At 48.7% G+C, this 19,190-nt stretch overlaps 7 protein-coding genes across 7 annotated transcripts; 3 read left to right on the plus strand and 4 right to left on the minus strand.

Moving 5' to 3' along the window:
• Nucleotides 1-328: 328 nt before the first annotated feature.
• F5147DRAFT_789005 (MAGE-domain-containing protein) lies at nucleotides 329-2,261 on the plus strand (the record flags this gene model as incomplete). The annotated part of the gene is made up of 5 exons (XM_041443007.1): nucleotides 329-523; nucleotides 591-684; nucleotides 737-916; nucleotides 973-1,230; nucleotides 1,289-2,261. 5 exons carry the CDS (start codon nucleotides 329-331, stop codon nucleotides 1,762-1,764), a joined length of 1,203 nt encoding a protein of 400 aa, XP_041295895.1. The 3' UTR covers nucleotides 1,765-2,261.
• F5147DRAFT_48015 (PLC-like phosphodiesterase) lies at nucleotides 1,820-3,773 on the minus strand. Its single transcript, XM_041429920.1, has 7 exons — nucleotides 3,577-3,773; nucleotides 3,442-3,524; nucleotides 3,004-3,388; nucleotides 2,728-2,956; nucleotides 2,332-2,679; nucleotides 2,095-2,281; nucleotides 1,820-2,043 (listed from the first exon to the last, which is right to left on the minus strand). Exons 1-7 carry the CDS (start codon nucleotides 3,709-3,711, stop codon nucleotides 1,875-1,877), a joined length of 1,536 nt encoding a protein of 511 aa, XP_041295896.1. The 5' UTR covers nucleotides 3,712-3,773; the 3' UTR covers nucleotides 1,820-1,874.
• Nucleotides 3,774-4,317: 544 nt separating this feature from the next.
• On the minus strand, nucleotides 4,318-6,162 carry F5147DRAFT_681285 (uncharacterized protein). The gene is given in 5 exon segments (XM_041436370.1): nucleotides 4,318-4,491; nucleotides 4,511-4,682; nucleotides 4,733-5,517; nucleotides 5,568-6,003; nucleotides 6,063-6,162. The coding sequence occupies 3 exon segments, from the start codon at nucleotides 6,075-6,077 to the stop codon at nucleotides 4,763-4,765; spliced, it is 1,206 nt and encodes a 401-aa protein (XP_041295897.1). The 5' UTR covers nucleotides 6,078-6,162; the 3' UTR covers nucleotides 4,318-4,491; nucleotides 4,511-4,682; nucleotides 4,733-4,762.
• A 61-nt stretch (nucleotides 6,163-6,223) lies between these two features.
• F5147DRAFT_681296 (uncharacterized protein) lies at nucleotides 6,224-8,566 on the minus strand. The gene is made up of 7 exons (XM_041436371.1): nucleotides 8,470-8,566; nucleotides 8,345-8,416; nucleotides 8,228-8,297; nucleotides 7,860-8,178; nucleotides 7,451-7,808; nucleotides 7,209-7,399; nucleotides 6,224-7,156 (listed from the first exon to the last, which is right to left on the minus strand). Exons 1-7 carry the CDS (start codon nucleotides 8,516-8,518, stop codon nucleotides 6,383-6,385), a joined length of 1,833 nt encoding a protein of 610 aa, XP_041295898.1. The 5' UTR covers nucleotides 8,519-8,566; the 3' UTR covers nucleotides 6,224-6,382.
• Nucleotides 8,567-8,632: 66 nt separating this feature from the next.
• F5147DRAFT_48281 (Prefoldin subunit-domain-containing protein) lies at nucleotides 8,633-9,323 on the plus strand. Its single transcript, XM_041429921.1, has 4 exons — nucleotides 8,633-8,738; nucleotides 8,788-8,890; nucleotides 8,941-9,047; nucleotides 9,100-9,323. Exons 1-4 carry the CDS (start codon nucleotides 8,646-8,648, stop codon nucleotides 9,265-9,267), a joined length of 471 nt encoding a protein of 156 aa, XP_041295899.1. The 5' UTR covers nucleotides 8,633-8,645; the 3' UTR covers nucleotides 9,268-9,323.
• Nucleotides 9,324-9,713: 390 nt separating this feature from the next.
• Nucleotides 9,714-11,746, plus strand: F5147DRAFT_759227 (cytochrome P450; the record flags this gene model as incomplete). Its single annotated transcript, XM_041440437.1, has 11 exons — nucleotides 9,714-9,845; nucleotides 9,941-10,106; nucleotides 10,356-10,503; nucleotides 10,553-10,704; nucleotides 10,786-10,881; nucleotides 10,922-11,038; nucleotides 11,135-11,148; nucleotides 11,197-11,386; nucleotides 11,437-11,490; nucleotides 11,540-11,559; nucleotides 11,606-11,746. Exons 1-11 carry the CDS (start codon nucleotides 9,807-9,809, stop codon nucleotides 11,744-11,746), a joined length of 1,137 nt encoding a protein of 378 aa, XP_041295900.1. The 5' UTR covers nucleotides 9,714-9,806.
• Nucleotides 11,747-12,414: 668 nt separating this feature from the next.
• Nucleotides 12,415-15,512, minus strand: F5147DRAFT_681305 (uncharacterized protein). Its single transcript, XM_041436372.1, has 3 exons — nucleotides 15,361-15,512; nucleotides 14,929-15,304; nucleotides 12,415-14,844 (listed from the first exon to the last, which is right to left on the minus strand). Exons 2-3 carry the CDS (start codon nucleotides 15,142-15,144, stop codon nucleotides 12,703-12,705), a joined length of 2,358 nt encoding a protein of 785 aa, XP_041295901.1. The 5' UTR covers nucleotides 15,145-15,304; nucleotides 15,361-15,512; the 3' UTR covers nucleotides 12,415-12,702.
• Nucleotides 15,513-19,190: the final 3,678 nt, after the last annotated feature.

Genomic DNA, 19,190 nt, shown 5'->3' on the forward strand with positions numbered 1-19,190 from the left:
TGGTGATCCGTAATAGCTGAAAGCTGTATGATGGCGGCCGGGGCCAAAACATCGGATATCCACGGCCATATTTATGTTAGCCGGACCCTGCGACAACTCGGACTCGACGGAGCACTATCGATATGAAACTTTTGTTCAAGGAAGATGATACACATGCAGCAGAAGAGCCTATGAGTTCTCAGCTTCCTGTAGAACTGTAACAGCTCGTCGAAGAGAGCCTGGAGGTTCTAAGTAAAAGAAGCAGGTGAAACGCGCTCGGTCACAGTCACGCTTCCATCATGTCACACGTCGCGTTTTCGGTCACGCTCATCTCATAACCAGAACCAAAATGGCACGCGCAGGACCAAGCAGAACACAGAGGTCACAAAGGGCCCCACAGCCCTCCCAGTATCAGTCGCAACGTCCTGCTAGAGGTAGCAGAAGAGCACCTGTTGAAGAGGAAGAGGACGAAGATGCGGAAGATGATGATGACCAAGACATGGACATCAACGGAAGCCAAGCAAGGCTCGATGATGCTGACGCAGTAAGTGGCTCGCAGCTCCGGTGGTGGTTCTCTGATATCGGAGAGCGCTCGCTGATTCGCTTTTCAGCAACTTGACAGGAAAGCGAGTGATCTCGTAAGATTCGCTCTTTTTATGGAACAGAGGCGGACTCTTATACGCCGAGAGGATATTAACAAGAAGGGTACGCCGAACTTGCAGAGCTCATCCACTTGAATGCTGAAAAGAAACATCAGTGCTGGCCTCTAACTCGCGTTCATTCAATTCTGTGTTTGAAAGAGCGCAGAAGCTCCTAAAGAAAACTTTTGCGATGGAACTCGTAGAACTTCAGTCGCGAAACTATCGGGAGCAAGATAATGTTGTAGCTGGTGACGACCTTCAAGAGGCACGCAATGCTACCGGAGTAAAAAAGAAAAGTAAGTTGCAGCCATGTCTCCTATGTCTCCTAATGGCCATGACTCTCTCTCCATAGCTGCGGCTGCAGGATCAAAGACATATATTCTTCGTTCTGTTCTTGATCCCGTCATTATAGAAGAGGCAGCACGGACGGATGAACGGCTGTATGAAGAACAGATTGCTGACAGCCAAGAAAATGGCGATGACGACGACGACATGCCGAGAAGCTACGGATGCATCATCTCTTGGAGCACTACAGATCAGGTCGGTGCCTTGGGTGTCTTGCATGTCATTCTAGCAATAATTCTCGCCAGTGGACGATCCATGACCGACTGTGCGTGCTATAGCTCATCTTGTAATTCATCAAACTAAATCGCGCAATATGCGCTCAGTGGATTTACGTGCCCACTTAAAACGCCTCGGCCTCGCATCGAACGAGTCCATATCCATGAACACCCAGTCTACACACAAGTCTCTTCCTATAGACACATATCTTGGCCAGCTGATGAAGCAAGGATACCTAGACCGTATCAAGCTGGGTGACACGAAAGCGGCTGGCGGCAAACGGAGTCGCGCTCCTGCAGCGACTCAAACCAATCCAGATGAAACTCAAGCATTTGAATGGCATTGGGGCCATCGCTCGTATAGCGAGATCGGAGAACAGGCTATTGCTACATTCATCGCTGAATTTATGGTGGAACGCAGTCGTGATGATGATGCCGAGGATGATGACGAGGATGGTAAAGCTGCGCGGAGCAGGGGAAAGGGAAGAGCCAGGGCTGAGGATGGTGGTAGAGACAAGAAGCTGAAGAACGTGTACGGAGCAATTGAAAGGGCAGCCGGGGGTAACCTGTCGGATGTTAAATGAGACGCTTCTTCTTAGCGTCCTTGATATATTCATTCCGTCTTTTGATGTTACCCCACCCTGCTGAATACTTTAATATATGCCGTACTATGCTGTATACTACTAATTGTCCCCTATATTCCACTGATTGTAAATCGAACTAGCAGCGTTGCCCCAGTGCGTCTGCCATCCATCGATAGTAGGTGAATGAACCTCCAGCCCTCCTCAAGGTCATGGAGACGAGCACAGAAAACCAACATTTCCTCATCCCTTAAGAGTCTTCTGTGGCAAAGGATACGTAGGCTGTACAACATCAGCTTGCCGGTTGACATTACTTTATTATCGTTCGCTCACCGGATAAATGTCAAGTCATCCTCCTCAAGTTTCCATTCAAAACAGCCATTCCACGTGACGTCTACGCCATCCTCTGGCACATCTTTGCACTTGATATGTTCGGATTGCCAATCTTGGTTCTTCGAAGAATTAAAAAGCTCTGCGTGAACATATGGTGTGAATTCCGTGTGTTCTTTCGGACGAGGCACTACAGGGGAACAATTGTCAAAAAGTTGCGGGTCCACTCAAATGACTTACAGGAACTGATTCCGATAACGTTGCATGTCAGCTTCATATTGCGCTCGGCTCCTGTCAAACGGCTTGGCTTCTCGACCCAGCCAGGAGTCCCGGCAAACATGGCTTCATTAAGCTGCATACCATAGTCGAAGTTCTGCCAATTGAGACACACAATCTGGGAGCCGTTGCGCCATTGTTTCAACGGGTCAAGATTACTCGAGCTCAAACGTACACCACGAGGGTAGATACGCCGAATTCGATGCAGAGAATGCTCAATCAACTCTGACAGTGAGTGCGGGAGCATAGATAGTATGCACGATTCGTTGATGTTCATCAGGATATTTTTGGGATATGGGGGACTTGGTAACTCTAGAGGAAGATATATAAACACGAATGAAGCGGCTGGTGAGCACTTACCTTCAGTAAGCCAGTGTTTTAACGGTTTCATACTTCTTGCGTAGAAACCCAGGTCGGCCAGCGAGTCCGCAATCTTTGCATGGGCATGATTCGCCATCTTAAGTACAGGGTCGATCTCATAATGAAGTTCGGAAACCTCATCACACTCGATGCTAGTACACGAGTCATGATCCGATGCCTCAGCATCTGCACTGATCTCCTGGCAATATGCGTCCGGATAATACTCCACCTGAAAACGACAGTCAGAAACAACCTAAACCGACACCGTCCACATACCATTAGTAAGATTTTTCCTTTCAGATCCCTTGGAGATATACTATCACTGCCGACACCTTCCAATGGTTCCTGCACCAACTTATTGCCCCATGTATCCCTCATGATATCCACGAGTTCGCCTTGGTGGGCTATCGGCACGTGGCACTCTAGACTGATAGTAACAGGCCAGTCTTCGTCATGGATGGCTTCATCAATAGCCTCGCAGACTGCCTTGAACGTGACGCTTCGACTGAGCGTATGTCCATGCGTGACAATCGGACCCTTGGAAGACCACCAAACATCGATCTCGACGCAGCGTGCGTTCTTGGAGAGAACATGTGTGTAGCACTCGGAAGATGCACGACCGAGGACTTGCCATGCGAGTAGATACGTGTTATGCGAAGAGCTGGTAAATGTGTAACATTGCATGTATGCATCGCTGAATTGATATTGACATACGAAACAAAGTAATCCCTCAAAGGTCGGGTGTCATCGACGACCCGTGGACGAACAACAGGAAGTTTCAGGAGCTCACGGGCATCCTATTTAACCGGAGTCATTCAGTGCCGAGGCAGGATAATTCAAAGTACTCACCAAACCGTTCTGCTTCAGAAAACTAAGGATATCAAGACTTAGTCTTATGGCATCACTTGCTGGCGGATATATGTTGATGGTAGTCTCTACAGACAAGTGTGCAGAGGAGACTGTCTCAAAAGCCTTGGGTATCATCGTGAGAGTCGCCTTTCAGCTGCCCTCGATACTACTATGTACTAGTAGCAAAAAGAGTTAATGAGCTTCATCATGATATATATATATAGAACACGGAACCTGTCTCATTTATTTACAGAAATAATGATCCGGTTACTGGACGCGCCCTGGGCCGGTTTTCAACTTGAATGAGCAAAATTCTGATAAGCGCAAGAATTAAATATACTGGCGTCGTACGAGAACGATTTGAACGGGGTGGTGAACTAAGCTGTGATGAGTGTTGGTGATGTCCCACTTACATAGGCGAACCAACGCAGGACCGACACGAGGCGACTCTGGTGATAAATAAAAGCGTATAACAACTATGTTTGTTGACTAAGGGCGGCCCCAATGTGCATTAACCATGGATGGCCCCATGTGCGACTTTCCCATAATAGTTCCCACCACATATATGTCACGGTTGGCTATGTGTTTGGCAAAGGCTTCAGAAATAAACAACTATAACTGACCGGTGGACCACTGTAGGCGGTGAGATGCGTTCGCATAGATGTGAACCTCCAGTAGGGTTGAAAGAACTATCTTCCACCCCTTGCAACCAGTCCGAAAGAATGGATGTCGAATCAAACCGCCAGGGACATGAATATATAGTTTATTTCGAGAAATGGGACCATAAGGACATAGAACATACACAGTAGGGGCACATCGGACAGTCCGCAGACAGTGAAACAAAGTGTTTGTAGGATGATAGGAACCAGTAAAAAGTTATCGTGAACACTAGTTCCGTAACTGCTGTGGTTAGACCCTCATAAGGACTGCACACTCGAAGCAAAGAGACCACACAAAGATGCCTGGAGATATTTCCTGCAGAATCCATGCTCTGAGGAATGAGAGGCAGAGCGAGTATGGGTGATCTGTGAGGCTTCCAATACTTTCCATGACGTCGTTAATCGAGACGGAGCTGGAACAGCCTTGGAACCGAGGAACAGTCATATCTCGGCTGCATTGGTCAATAGTCAACATCCATAAGTTAAAGTGAACACACCTTGTACTCAAAGATGCCACATAATTAGGATTATGGGTCTGGTTCTAGTTTCTCGCCTCGAGCAAGAACGCGGACGACCTTGCTAGGCTGAGAGATCACTTCCATCATTTGCATGACGGCAGCAGGGCGCTCCACTAGCCCGGTGCCTCGAGCGACAGGAAGACCCCCCTGAGCGGTATGGGAATTACGTCTACCTCGACCGGCCTGTCGTTTTCCTCTGTCGTCATCATCAAGGTTACGAGGGTGGTTCGATGAAGGTGGAACAAGTGGCGCTGAGGAAGGTTCTACTTCTAAGAGAGTGATATCAGCCCGGGTAGCCCAGTGTCCAATCAATAGGCCAGCTGAACGAGGTTCATATTTGTGAGTGTGTGGACTCGGAGCTGGAAGGGGTACTGGAGATGATACTTCGGGCATTGCCTCGGTTCGACAGACCTGAGCTGGAGCAGCAGAAGGGGAAAGGATAGCAAGAACGACTTTGAGTTTGTCGTTCGTTGAAGCACGAGTTTCAGCGACGTGATCAACTTCCCAACGTGCGCAACAAATCATGCGCCGAACCCACTCTGGAGAACCAGATAGGTGCAGCGACTGTAACGTAGCCTTGTCCTTGGCATCATCAGGTGACAAGTCCTTGAACTCGATGCGGTCCCACGGAACGAAGGCATCATCCCGCTGGACACGGATACGAGGATTTGTGCCAACTTGAGCCTCTAAAATTCGTGAAGCTGACCGCGCGCGCTGGGCGAGAGGACTTGTTCCCTTCTTGAGTAAATCAAGAGTATTCAAGGCTAAGCCACCTCACGTCAGTTGACAAAACATTTCTAACGTCTCGACTGACCTTCAAGGGGTACAATAACGATTTCATCACGTCCATCTCTGCACCATTTCTTCACCTGGTGGAGGGCGTGTACCAATACGCTCGCATCGACCACTACTATATCAGCGTCCTTGTCACCCCTCGCCTCCTGGCTCGATTTCCTGGGCTTTTGCACCTTGGCCTCACTGTGCTCTCTTTCAGGTACAGCTTCACCGACAGACTTCTTCGCAGACCTATTGCCTGAAGATGGGCGCTGCTTGGGAGTATGATTGATAACACCGCGACGGTTGGTATTACCCAAGTCGGCTTGCGGATGACGACGGTCTCTCCAGTTTCCAGATGCTGGCCCACGTGTAACCGATTTTTCCAGCTGTTCGACTTGATGGCTTAGAAATGCTGCCCCGAGCGCTCGAGACATGGCGAGCTTGTTCACTGAACCGCCGGTAGTTGTGGGACCCTGCAATATGCCATGGTGGCAAAAGGTGAGAAGATGCTCAGCAATCTCGTTGAGCTTACCTTGCTCTCTGCCATTCACTATGCGACTAGACGATTATTACAAAGAAGAAGAGGATAGCTTTTGATGTAGGCTGTTGGCCAGTCGTGGGACAGATACAGCTCGGAATTCTAGTGTGGCCGTGTTAGTGGCATGACTTATACTTAGTCAGCAAACTGTGGAGTTTATAGTTTGAATCTGAGACTGCATAATTAATGAAGCCTCAAGGCAGGGGACTAGTCTAATAGGGTCTAACACTACATTTCTGTTGGGTATCAAGCCGCCAACAAAACAAATTCATAAATATAAAACACCGCGTCTTCTCAGCGAGAGTCGATGTTAGTCAACCAAAGCCAAATATCATTCCAAATAAATCCTTCCATCCCCTCTTCACTACGATCCGCGACCCTGCACCATACTCGTCAGCTAACCACTCTAGGTAACGGGCATCAAGAGAGCTTAGAGGGCCAAGCTCGAATGATACCATATCTTTTGGAGTAATGTAAATCACCGAAGTCTCTGGTGTACCGGAGGTGACAGAAGGAAGTAGATCAACTAGGCGAGAGAGTTGGAAGCTGGTGTTGGCGTGAAATGTTTGAAGTAGGGCGAGTGTCGTTAGAATCTGACGATCATGTCGTTCGTTGGTTTCTGGATCTGTGTCATTACCATTGTTGCATAACTGTGGCATAGATCGCGTAGCAGCGGAAGATGACGAAGGCTGGCGACGGTCAGCACCAGTATTTCTAACCGGCCAAGTCATGCCGCTGGTCCTTCTCATTCCCTTTGAGTTTGGGCTTCCACCAGGACACCCTTCAATCCCCATACCCAGGTTACGCACAAATGTTCCGTCAACGGTAAGATCATCGTCACCTTCTAATCTGATGCTGCCCCAGTTGGCGAGGGATCCGTTGCCAGTGGAATAGGACGCAACTGAGTTGCCACGCCAGGACCCCATCCAGAGCCCAGCACATACAATACACACATCTTCATATATTCTCCAAGGGTCTGTCCACGAAGATGAGGGTTTATTTCTGGCATTGATTTCAAATGAGGGACGGCAGCATGGCTGTGCACATTGATCGCCATCCAGCTGCAGAATACGTTCAAGCTCGTTCCACTGTCAGGTGTGTTCAACACGCATACAGAGGCATGACTGCAAATATATGTACCAGCCTTATATCACTCCACGTGAAACGAAAAACAGCTAAACGATGTGTGGGCCCTTTGGAACCAGGTGGCTGGGGCTGCGGCTTTGAGAGGTATAAGGTCGGTCGTGAAGTTTTGGAGGGCGTAGATGTCGTTAGATCGATCAAGAGGTCGTAGTAAGATGGTTTTTCCAGAAAAATGGCATCAGTCGTGCCTTTCAAACCAGAATGAGGGGCACGCCAAGAGCTATATTGTCATCACTTACAAGCAACCCAACCTCGACCAGTTTTGCCCTCGCGATCCATCTTGTCAAGGTCATTGAGAGTAACCATGCCAAGCACATGAATACCCTCTTGTGTTTTACCCTTAAGCCTCGTATAATACTGCGTCGCCGGGTCATTTTCATTGATGTCATTAGTTGACGGGTCAAGTTGAGCTGCGTAACAGATATCCGCAGCCACCTGGCACAGTATGCATGCGGCTTCAACCGGCGGGAGCGTATATATAAGTATTCTCTGACGCCCAAGGACATGCTTGTACAATGTCAAAGCCGAAGGTCCTAGGATGCGCAACAAGTGTGAGAGGTGCATAGTAGGATTGAATCGAGACAATTCTGAATCCGGCTGTATTTTGGGGTCAGAGAAACATAAGGTAAAACTCATGCTGCATCGTACATTATCAAGTTCATGGCTCCAACCATACCATTCGCCAGCACCACTGAGATCTGCTCGTCGAACCTTGCGTTCTTCGAAAAAAACACGAGCGGGTTCCCAATCGCTTTCGGATGGCTCTAAAACACCTCTGGTTTCTAGCGAGAGATAGATGGAGTCAGCTAAAGTCCGAAGGGCAGCGACATGCCGCCATGGACGAGACCGGGTAGATTTGGCCAATAAAACTCCAAGAGACGTCAGCCGGAACCCGCGGTGGCCTTGTTCAGCGGTCCTCCGCCGACGGAAAACACATATGCCGGAATGGGTATCCTTCGTGAAGTATCTATTGAATTCTAATAAGTAGAGCTGTGGTATGGGTGCAGGGCACATACACCACATCCTGATCTACAAGATGGAGACCACTGGGGAGGGTGCTAAATTCAACACCATCGAGCTCAAGGTCTGAAGCACATTTAAGTCGCTAACCGATATGAAAACTGCAAACAGACCATCGCTGGCCTTCAAACACCAGTCCACTAGATTACCTTTCGTTGGGTGAAACGAAGCGTGGAAGATAGCAACTGGACAGCGGGGTATCAGTTGAACTCTTGCAGCTTTAGACTTAATAACAGACCTATATCCTGAGGTATTCTTCCTCTTGAGTCGATGGCATCGATGGACATGGTTGCAGCCGCATGCACAGGCTAAGGCTGCAGGCAGCAACCGTTTAGAGTCTCGCATTTATCTCACACTATTAATGTCACGGCTGAAGGGACCATCGGTCACACTCTTGTCACGCTCAATCCAGCGATGGCTTCAACCACTTCGTCGCAGCCTCAACAAATCAATGTTGCTGATCTCGACCTCCAACAGCTATCTGATGTGCGCCGCCAGCTAGAGGAGGTACCTTAATGATATTACTGTTTTTCTGCGTCTCTGATTGCAGTTGTAGGAGCTGAACCACCTCACAAATTCATTCGCTCAGCTGAAGCAGGCACAAGCGAAGTTTAAGTCATGCATTGAGAATGTCAGAGAAATTAAACCTCAAAACAAAGGTACATCGGCATTTTCATCTTCAGGCTCTTACTTAATTCTATCTGTGCAGGAACGACTATCCTCGTTCCTTTGACCAACTCCCTATATGTTCCTGGTCACTTAAGTGATGCGGAGAATGTGATCGTCGACGTCGGTACAGGATATTACGTGAAGAAGGCATGTGTGAGGTCTTATGTTACAGTCCGCCGCTGATTAGACGACCGTACAGTCTCGGGCACAGGCCACAAAATATTATGAGACAAAAGTGGAATATATTCGCACTAATCTCGATACGCTACAAGAAACGATACAAAAGAAGCAGGAGAATATGAGCTACCTCGTTAATGTAATGCAGGCTAAACTACAGCAGTCCCAGACACAGCCCACCAAGATCTGAACTTTCGAGTCGAGGCAAGATTACATTTGCACCCTGCCCTCCCCCGCTGATTTTTCCTCTATAATAGATTGTTAGCTGTAACATACTGAATGCACAATCTTGCGTCTTCATCGTGGATGAAACGTTCGTTACTTCACTTGGATGACAGATCCTAGTTAATGGCCTGAGAGACGCGGTTTTTTTACTGCCGGAGAAGGTTGCTCTGCGTCGTTTGGGCTCTTACCAATCGTTATGATATGACCAACAAGACCCGGATGATCGAGGGGCGCTCGACAGTACTCGACTATGGACATGTAAGGTATTTATACCCATGTACAAATTGGATAGTATCAGGGGTAGATGGAGCTGGGTCACGATGACGGCATGCGTTTAACGTTTATCGCTTGTCCAACCCGATAATATATTGCTCGGCTGTCTATTTTGGGCCTCATCTCCCTTCCCGCTGGGTTCCTCACTGCCCACAGACCTCCACACATCGCCGACCACGACGAGCGCGCGCTATTTGCCAAGCCCACGTGCGCTTAGTCATCCTCCCCGTCATGCCCCGTGCGGCCGTGCCACACGATAGGATTGGCGCGGTGAGCGGCTTTTCGTGCAGTTATAACTCAATGTTTGTTTTGCGCCTTCGATATCTATACGTACCCACGCACTCCTCTAACCATGTTTCCTTTAGTTGATGTTCGCCTTGCTATGCTCCGTCTTACCCGCATCCCTTGTTGTTATAAAAGCCTTCATGCGGTTCCTTGATAACAAACAGAACTTCCCCCTGTCAGGAAACGTCTTGTCCGTCAATACCAAGGCACCATGGTTGACTTATACCGAATGGGCTGCTGCTTATGGTACGTGGTCGGATAGTACCACAGTGCATATGTTATGCAAATTACTATATCAGGAGACTTGTTTTTCGTGCGACTTCTAGACCAGGAAGTCGTGGTGATCAATTCTCAGCACGTTGCGGAAGCCTTGCTGGACAAGCGTTCTCGCATTTAATCCGATAGACCGTACATAGCCACACTCCGCGCGTTCTTCCGTTTAAGTATGATAGATTATAGGCAGGTTTGGTTGGTCGGTCATTTTTGCGTTTGCAGGCTATGGCGACGAATGGCGTCGTTGCCGACGACTCTTGCACCAAATTTTCCGTCTTCACTCTGCACTCAAGTTTCGTCCAATGCAGATCAAGCGCGCGCATGAGATGATCGTCAATCTAATCGATGACCCTCATTCTCACTTTGCAACGTCAGTCTATGTGTTTGTAAACATCAAATGATTGCTAACCTGTTCATAGATTCTCGGCATCAATTACGATGCCAGCGACATACGGCCACCAAACTAGTCCTCGTGATGATCCTCTGGTTCGAATTGTAGAAAATGCTGTGGCTCTTGCCTTTCAGGCGATGACCCCAGAGAGAGCAATCTTGCTCAAATTTTTCCCCTTCTGTGAGCTAAGCTGTTTTTCTCGTGAAAATAGCCGACACTCTGTACTCTGACGCAGTACTGAAGTTACCTGACTGGTGCTAGGGAGGGATCTTCAATCAAACGCGATGCTCTCAAACTTCGGCCAATTGTATGAGAGAAATGACCGACGTGCCATTTCAATATGTACAGGAGCATATGGTGGGCATCTTTCGTTTTGAAAGATATTAGTTCATCCTAGCTATTAATCACATGGTCGTCAAGGCCGAAAACTCGGCCCTTGGTCAGTTTTCGATGGTAGCAGAAAATCTCCAACAAATCGAGATGCAAGATCAGACATCCAGACCATTGTTTGAGGGTATGTACCTTAAAGAAAGCAGCTACTACTGCTATTCTGGGTTCGTCATCTTTTTACAGGGGATGTTATACCTCTTATTGATACACATCTATTCAGGTTCATACGAGACGGTTAGCCGATATCCGACCCAGCCTGTCAACTGCCGAAGTTTCTTACAGACTATTTCATTCTTGATGGTTTTTGCTCTCGCCATGGTGTCTTACCCAAATGTTCAAAAACGCGCACAAGTGGAGATCGACTCAGCGGTTGGGCGGGATCGCTTACCTACCTTCGAAGACAGGGCGTTACTGCCATACCTCGAATCAGTTCTACGGGAGACTTTGCGATGGCAGCCTATCGGACCCATTGGTAGCCTTCCTTGGTGAGAGATCAAGCCTGCACTGAAGATGATATTACAGCGCCACGTGCCACCTCGAGTGATGGTATATATGACGGTTACTTCATTCCAAAAGGTCTGCAATTTTCATCTAATGAGCAGATCACATCTAACCCCAATTGCAGCACTCCAAGAAACGGTCAAAGTGTGTGCTCAAGAAAACGGAACTTACCGTGTACCGGCTCCACCAGCCGCTGAAGATACCAGCAGGTCAAAATGACCATGGACGTAGGACCTCTGCAATTTTGACCCAGGCTGGAAATGGGCAGAACTTGAAAATAATTTTACTGTCAATGCGCAACATGTGCAATATCGTCGATACCGGCATCTGAAATGGACATGCAGGAGATACCAAAGCTACCATCACCGTCAGGGAATAAAACAAAGACCGTGGTTGTAATGACGACCCAGGGGAATGCGTACTGCACTGAGGGGCATGAAGAGCCACATACAGCCTGCATGGCCTGGCACTCGTGATAAGCGCTGGGGCTCAATGTCTCGCAGGGACAAGATAGTATACACGATGAAATCCTGCGAGTAACTAGTTGAGCTATATGGCTATTGGTCAGGCACCACTACAATCAGTCAGAACAGTCGAAGTTTCTGCAAGGGCATCGTCAGCGTAGATGGTGGAATGAGCAACCGATGCACTGGTACCGGAGGACTCTAGGGCTTGCGTGGATAACGATACAAGGACTCTTCGTGACAGTGTGCATGGCATACTAGGGAAGGAGGCAGCCGCGGCCGAATATGCCTCTGTTGGTAGAAGAACTGCGGGTGAAATGGTGATAGACCCAGACGGGAGCGGAGACAGACATGCGAGAGTTCCAGGAGTTTGCAGTGAGGCCGTGAGTGTATAGATACCGCAGGGTGTACGGTACTGGATCCGAGATGATACATGAGATCAGAGATGTCAACATGTCAACGCCGACGAAAGTGTGAGAGTAGGCGTGAATTCGAAGGCGGACAGCATAGAATTTGCCGACAGACCCCGGGCCAATGACGTAGAAGCTGAGCTGAATTAAATTGCTTCTACCAGCCTGCAGCGCGATGCATTGATGGATAGTCCTAGTAGTGCTAGGCCATTAACCTACTACCATAACATCAAGATCGTATCTACTACTACCACAGCTGCATCGAGCAGATGTCATGTCTCGAGTGCTTGCGCCATTAAAATTATCAAAAAAGCCAACCATCAAACGAAAAAAAGAGCGAAAGAACGACTACAAAAAAAAGCCAAAAACACCAGATAAATCAAAGCGAACGGTAACTGATACCCCAACATCAGTTAAAAGTATCTTCCTACCGGGGGCGGTAATGGGGGCGGGAACACATCTCCGTCCTCATCCAGAGCCTGGCCATTTTCGACCAGGTACATCGTACGCCTACCAGCCGTCTTCTCATCTGAGGGATAGATCGATGCCTCATCGTCATCCTCGTCGTCAGCTTGTGCGCCCTTGGGATCTTTCCCCCCCTCTTCGTCATATGTGCTCGAACGCTCATCGTAGACGCTGGCACTGATGTCGCTCCGGGTATCGAGTATGGACGAATGTGAGTGTGAGTAAGCGATGCTGTCCGTGATTTGCTTCCCGTAGCCAGACTCTGACCGCGAGGAAGATCTTGTATCTGAACGCATATCTACGACGCCTTCTGAGTGATGACTTGAGCTGCCGTGACTGTCAGAAGTAGATACTGACGGGGCGTTGGAGGAGCGAACAGACGGGCCAGATGAGGAGCCAGACCCACTCGTACTGCGTAGAGCAGGCAAAGTATGACTTACTGACGACACAGACGAAAAGTGTTCATGGAATTTCGAGGGGAACGCTGGAGGATGCATAGGGCGCGCATTCGGAACTTGTGGGAGAGGTGAATCTGGGGGTGGATGCCGTGGGGATCCCTGCATGCCATGCATGCGCCGTTGAAGAAATGGAGGTGGTGATATCTCTGAATGCTGTCTCCGTACCGCACCGCCATGCCCGGGAGGGTGGGTCTTAGAGCTGTCATCACTGGGAATAACGCTGTGGCTCTGGTACCTCCTCGGTGATGCCTCACCATTGTCATGCTTGTATTGCGGGACAACCGAGTCAGATGCGCTATGTGACGGCTGTGGGCGAGGCGAAAATAGAACGCGGGGCTGAGCTTGTGGATGCCGACGAGGAACTAACGGAGCTGTAGAGCCAGGTGCCACTGCAACCGGTCGGAAAGGTGGCAGTCTCCGCGAGGGCGTCGTCGGCGTAGATGGTGGCACGGGAAGTGGACGCACTGGAACCGGAGGCAGTGCTTGCGTAGGTGGTAATCCAGGAGCCCTTTGTGATGGCGTGGATGGTGTGGGAATTGGAGGCGGCTGTGGCAATGGCTGCGTAGGTGGAGGAGCCGCGGGTCGAATAGTGATATGCCGAGGAGAGGTGATCGGGGATGAACGAATGGGGGTTGCAGGAGCCTGGGAGATAGTAGGTGATACCACAATAAGGGGCGTACTGGGAGTTGGTGCGTGAGATATCGGCGTGGACGGAATAGCGGGAGCAGGCGTAGACGGAGGCACAGGCAAAGGTGAAGGCGACGGCATCGAATTTACTGTCTGCTCGGATGGTGGAGGAGGTGTGGGAGTGGGGGATGGTGTTGCTACTCGAGCAAGTGGAGGACTGGCGCGGTCTTTTCTTGAGTGTAAGACAGGACTTGACGCTCGAGTTGAGGTGTTGAAGTTCAGCTTCAGAGGAGTGAAGCCAGATCGTGAAGGGGATGAAGGTGTTGCGACAAGATGCTTCAAAGGTCTTGGACTCGAAGGAACGGCCATTGGAGGCATCGCAGGGACTGGTGGTATGTAGTTATCATCTTCTTCATCGCTGGTTCGCTGCTTCTTTGGCTTCCTCCGAAAGAAGGCCATTGCGCGAGATTTACCCTTACTTGACTTCCCTTGCGACTTGCTTGATGACGCAGAGAGATAACCTCCATCCGAAGAATAGCCGGGCGCTTCATCAAAACCGGAACGCAAATCCAAGGCTGGCGGCTTGCCTTTCTTGCCTTTTCCTTTCAGTTTGCCAGACTTTTTGAGACCAGCACTGTCAGAAAGATATTGACCATCGCTCCCATAGCCCGCTTCAGACTTTGCGGAATTTGGTGTGGCACATTTGCGGTCGGTCTGACGTATGATATCCTCACTCGATTGGTGTCCCATATCATTTGACGGCTTCCCAGACGAATTGGACATGCTTCCGGGCCTCTCCCTCTCATTGGCTTGCGTACTCAGCGGAGGCAATGATAGCGTGAGCTGCGCGGAAGCAAAATCATTGAAGTGCACGTGGAGAGGTTCGAATACGCTCGGCTTGTGCATGTGTATCTGCCTTGCGGATGCAACGTTGTTTTGCGGGGAGAACGTCATTGACGACTCGTCGCTCGCAGCATGCGAGCCAAAAGTGAGGGCAGTCAAAGTCTGCGCGAGTGAACGCAGCAATGATGAAGTGAACAAAAGAACTTGATTGAGCGTCCAGTCATATCTGAGATGGTGACGACGTACTTCTTCTACCTCCGTTTCAGGAGGGATATCCTCCAGTTCTTCTGCCTCCTCAGGCAAGGGGCTATTGAATATCCAATTCGCGACGGTGGAATTGTGAATCCCAAGCTCGAGGGCAGTCTCGAAAACTGACGCGCGAACGACATTAGAATCTGGTCTTACTCCGGACGGCCTGAGCTTCGTGGGACGTCTGCGGACTTGGGGGATTGTGTGTGACATGTTAATGTAAAAAGAGAGTTCGAAGTAAATGAATGGGACGGCGTGCGTCAAGGCGAAAAGGAGTAAAGATCACTGGGTTCCTGCAGTGAGTTCAAAATCTAGCCTTTGAACCAGACAAAGGCCATGCGTTATTTGCCTGTCAACGCAACAAAAGATGAAACTTGAGTGGATGTGAGCAGAGTTTGAATGCGGTAAGTAGTAGGAGAAAAGCGGTACCTGGGATATGATGTGCTTGCAACAATCAAATTTACCAGCCAATATAGTGAAGGTGAATGAACTGACTACAGTTGCAACGAGCTCAAGTCGGCGACTTGTCAACAACCGAAATTCTCGATAAACGTCGAGCACGAAAGAAAAACACGAAGCTGAGCAACCGAAACCGCGATTTCTTGAAGAGTCAATTGATTTCCTTTTAGGGACAATTGCATTTGAGACTTTCAAATTCCATTCATTGTGAAAGTATCAGGTCACATGACGTTGAATGATGTTCAACAGGACCCATGATGACCAGGGCTCTCCTCCCTAGCTTCGAATCTCTACCTTTCTCACTTACAAGTAATCGATGAACAAATTTTATAGTAACACTAGGGAAGGTGGAGGTTGGGTGGATCTGCAGGGTAACGTGATTAACCCGCAGATGCCGGGAATATTAAGAAAAACGCGACGCGAGCATCGACCCTGCAAAAACAATCACCGTTTCTAGGGACCAGCTGGCAGGTCATTAATCTTTAATGCTGCACCATTGCTGCAGTCAATTAGATGCAGCTTCCGAGTAACTACTAGTGTATTTCGGAGGCGCTTGATTTTAAGGTTACATTAGACGCGTTAACGCGTTTGTTTGATGCATACACTTTTGACAGCAGCTATCGCTGTTTCCGGTAGGTGGCCTTGCAAAGCCGATGGGTTGACAACACTTCGGAGTGCGGGAGGCACTTTGACCTTACTACGGCCGTATTCGTCCAGGGCATTCGCCTTTCTGACACCTCTAGAGAAGAAGCCAGAGAAACTGTGTGGCGTGGTCGTTATCTTAGTGCAACCATTTGTGCAACCAGATTATGACTAGTCTGACTGACGATGTGATAAATGCTATCAGGTTGGAATTCGAGCTGCAAAGAAATCATAGTGCGGACGACGCCTTTGGTGTAAAAGTGATTTCGCCAGAATTTTGAACGTCACTTAGACTAATAGACCCTCAAATTTATACGTGGAAGAAACGTTGGCCAAGACAAATCATCAATTGCAAAGCTTTAAAGCTGTGCAAATCCTGCTCAATATTATAACATATAAACTCGCGTGATCATCTATCAAAACATTTACCTTTCCTTGGAGCGATTCAGGCACGTCAACCACTCCTTCAACGAGTCCTACCCCCCAGCCTCCCTCCGGCTGCTGCTCAGCATTTTGAGCGGAAATTTCGTGACGAAGTCACCCTCGGCTACGAGCTTGAGTGCGGTGACACGGAGCCACTGGGAACAAACCATGGTACGGCGACTCACAGATACGCCAAGAAAGACAAAGATATTTGTCATGCAGAGATAGACTAGCTGTTGTTCACGACAGTCACTGTACCACCGAGCCAATTGTGGAAAGTTTGAGGTGTCGACTCCTTGCTTGTGCACCTATCAAACTCAAGGTAACGATACGCCACGAATGTCTTCAACATGATTGCAGTGGCGAATAACAATGGTCTGGCAATCGTCATCGATCACAGCCAAAGTGTCGATGTGGCCGAACAGGATCACTTTTTCTGCCCTGATTTTCCCCCTGGGGGTTTGCCGTATAAACTCGAGAAAGATTTGGCTGTCAAACTGCAGGCACTGACGTGTGAGAAACGTCTAGTACTCCGAGTACAAAGGTCGAATAGTTGACTGTGCGTAAAACCGTGCCACTGACATTTCAAATTGTCAACCCAACTTGAGGGACAGCGCCAGGGTAGGATAATCAATTTGGAAAAACGCCTTCTGTGCGCCAGAAATGTGGCCCCTACTATTGGAGGGTCCTGCGTCTATGAATTGTAACCACTTGAGCAGGGGCGTGCATCTTGATAGTAAGCGTTGAAAGTGGTGCCGGGCATATTCGTCGAAGGGGTTCCATCTTCCCAAACTCCTGAGTCGTCCAATATGTGGCGCTATGCTGTGTAACATAGCAGGATCTCGGTTGGGCAAGGACCCTGGCTGTTGTTGTCAAATGAATTGCATAGCTCACCATATTCTGTCTACTGGTCATCCTCACAGCGCACGACACAAGATCCGAGTCCACAACTCAGATGCAGAAGACGCGATATCTCGACAATGTCTCCACATCAATTCCATGGTGTGGGGGAACTGTAGGCTGCCCCCCGCGTCCGATGTTCGGCTTGAGGAGTTATCTTTATGTCATCTTCGACCATATTGTCCAGCGCAGCCTTAAGGATGCTACACAACGTCTCTGCGGGAAGTAAGTAGACAGAACATGTTTGCCTTTTTCGCACCATTGACTGCTAGTTGGTTATGAAATCAGATGAAGCTGTAGCAGATCGTCATATTCGCTGCAATGATGGACTAACCTCAAACCAACCTCGTCTGAAGGACCGCGAGAGTACTAGGGGTGGTGCAGATATTTGGCAATATTATTGTGAATACGATACACCTAAAAAGTGCATCCTCTTCAAGTCGGGCATCAACCGTGCTGTCCATGACCTGCTCAGTTCGTGTGCGTTAATATTGGCCATCCACTCGAACCACCTATTGTTCTTACCTTACTATTGAGCTGAGGATCAACTTGGCGAGTCGAGATAAGTGGGGTGTTCGCGATCTGCCACGGTGAATTAACCCTGAATTTTCCGCCAAGGATCCTGAAGCACTCAAAGATACATGCATCGAGAGGCTGGAAATTTATTGTTGAGTTGAGTGGGGAACAACACATACATCGACTACGTATTGTGCCATCAGCACTAATGCGAAAGCAGAAACATGACTCACTATCTAGTTGTCCTCATGAACAGGCTATCAGCCCATCAGTGAGCAGTCTAATGATTGCACACTGGCACTATGCCACCAGAAGGCTATGATTAATATTGCAAAGTGTAAGGGGTGAGGAACGGGGTTGAATCCTGAATGTAAAGCAGACTTATCGTGGACTGCATGCAGTGACAGGTATACATGCTGCAAAAGTACTGGTAACGACGACGAGGAAGGATAAATGCATGAGTTATGCGAGGTGATTCAACCTTTGCAAAGGGGACCCTGAACTACCCCTCAAGAGTTGGACAGGGCTTGCTTTTGTGTCTTGAAAAGAAGGTTTGAGGCAATATTGATTTGGCAAATTGGTTACGCCTGGATGGCAGAACTTCACGGCGGATGGTGTTGGAAAAACATAGTGGAGGCTCAAAATTAACGGATAAACAATCCAGAAGTCAAACATGTAATCATTGAACTTGAGAAACAAAGTTCAAGTGACGGAATTGCAGATGCAAGGCTCTCCTGTGGCCATCGCGAAGGCCTGTTTATGAGTAGAAAGGTTACAATTCCAGATGACAACTCAGAAGGTTGCTACAAAATTGAACGAGTGACGACGAAATGAAGGTGAATTAAGGGATATCACTCACTTTCTCCCATGCACCTGAGTTACGGGAGTTTGAGGTAGGGGATCCTTGCCCTTTAAGTTCGTGCGGTTTGGATTGTTATAAAACACTCTCGTGAACTGCAACAATCGCTGAATAGATCGATCATTTTGGACTGTTTTACGGTGTTAACAAAAAGCCACCTGCTTTATGAGCTCGGTGATTTGGACGTTGTTATGTTTCGCTGAGGTTTCGCGTGTGTTAGCTTTGCTGCCGTGGTTTGCCTCACCGCTCTTCGCGCTTTGTCTCCAAATATATCGGTACGCTAACCTGTGAATAACATGTGCATCTGACCACTCCTCATCTTCTGCGGGAGCTTTTGTCCATAACGACCTTATGATATTTGCTCAAGTGTTGCAGATGTTTGTGCTGGGACCGCATCTGATCTTCAATGTTCGAGAATATAATGCTAAGATCGTGTCCAGATCCGGAGGAGGAAACATGC

The sequence above is a fragment of the Suillus discolor genome (assembly GCF_016758755.1).
Source record: "Suillus discolor strain FC423 chromosome Unknown F5147scaffold_12, whole genome shotgun sequence".
NCBI classification, from domain to species: domain Eukaryota; kingdom Fungi; phylum Basidiomycota; class Agaricomycetes; order Boletales; family Suillaceae; genus Suillus; species Suillus discolor.

Coding starts and splice junctions, on each gene's coding strand:
- F5147DRAFT_681305 (XM_041436372.1), bottom strand. CDS start 15,144: ATGTCACACACAATCCCCCAAGTCCGCAGACGTCCCACGAAGCTCAGG. Junction 14,845..14,928: donor CTGAAACGGAGGTAGAAGAA/GTACGTCGTCAC, acceptor TCACTCGCGCAG/ACTTTGACTGCCCTCACTTT.
- F5147DRAFT_681296 (XM_041436371.1), bottom strand. CDS start 8,518: ATGTCCATCGATGCCATCGACTCAAGAGGAAGAATACCTCAGGATATA. Junction 8,179..8,227: donor CTTGTAGATCAGGATGTGGT/GTATGTGCCCTG, acceptor AGAATTCAATAG/ATACTTCACGAAGGATACCC. Junction 7,157..7,208: donor CGTGGAGTGATATAAGGCTG/GTACATATATTT, acceptor CACACCTGACAG/TGGAACGAGCTTGAACGTAT.
- F5147DRAFT_48281 (XM_041429921.1), top strand. CDS start 8,646: ATGGCTTCAACCACTTCGTCGCAGCCTCAACAAATCAATGTTGCTGAT. Junction 8,891..8,940: donor AATTAAACCTCAAAACAAAG/GTACATCGGCAT, acceptor CTATCTGTGCAG/GAACGACTATCCTCGTTCCT. Junction 9,048..9,099: donor CAGGATATTACGTGAAGAAG/GCATGTGTGAGG, acceptor ACGACCGTACAG/TCTCGGGCACAGGCCACAAA.
- F5147DRAFT_48015 (XM_041429920.1), bottom strand. CDS start 3,711: ATGATACCCAAGGCTTTTGAGACAGTCTCCTCTGCACACTTGTCTGTA. Junction 2,282..2,331: donor CGTTATCGGAATCAGTTCCT/GTAAGTCATTTG, acceptor GTTCCCCTGTAG/TGCCTCGTCCGAAAGAACAC. Junction 2,044..2,094: donor GATGACTTGACATTTATCCG/GTGAGCGAACGA, acceptor GATGTTGTACAG/CCTACGTATCCTTTGCCACA.
- F5147DRAFT_681285 (XM_041436370.1), bottom strand. Junction 5,518..5,567: donor CGTTATTGTACCCCTTGAAG/GTCAGTCGAGAC, acceptor GAGGTGGCTTAG/CCTTGAATACTCTTGATTTA.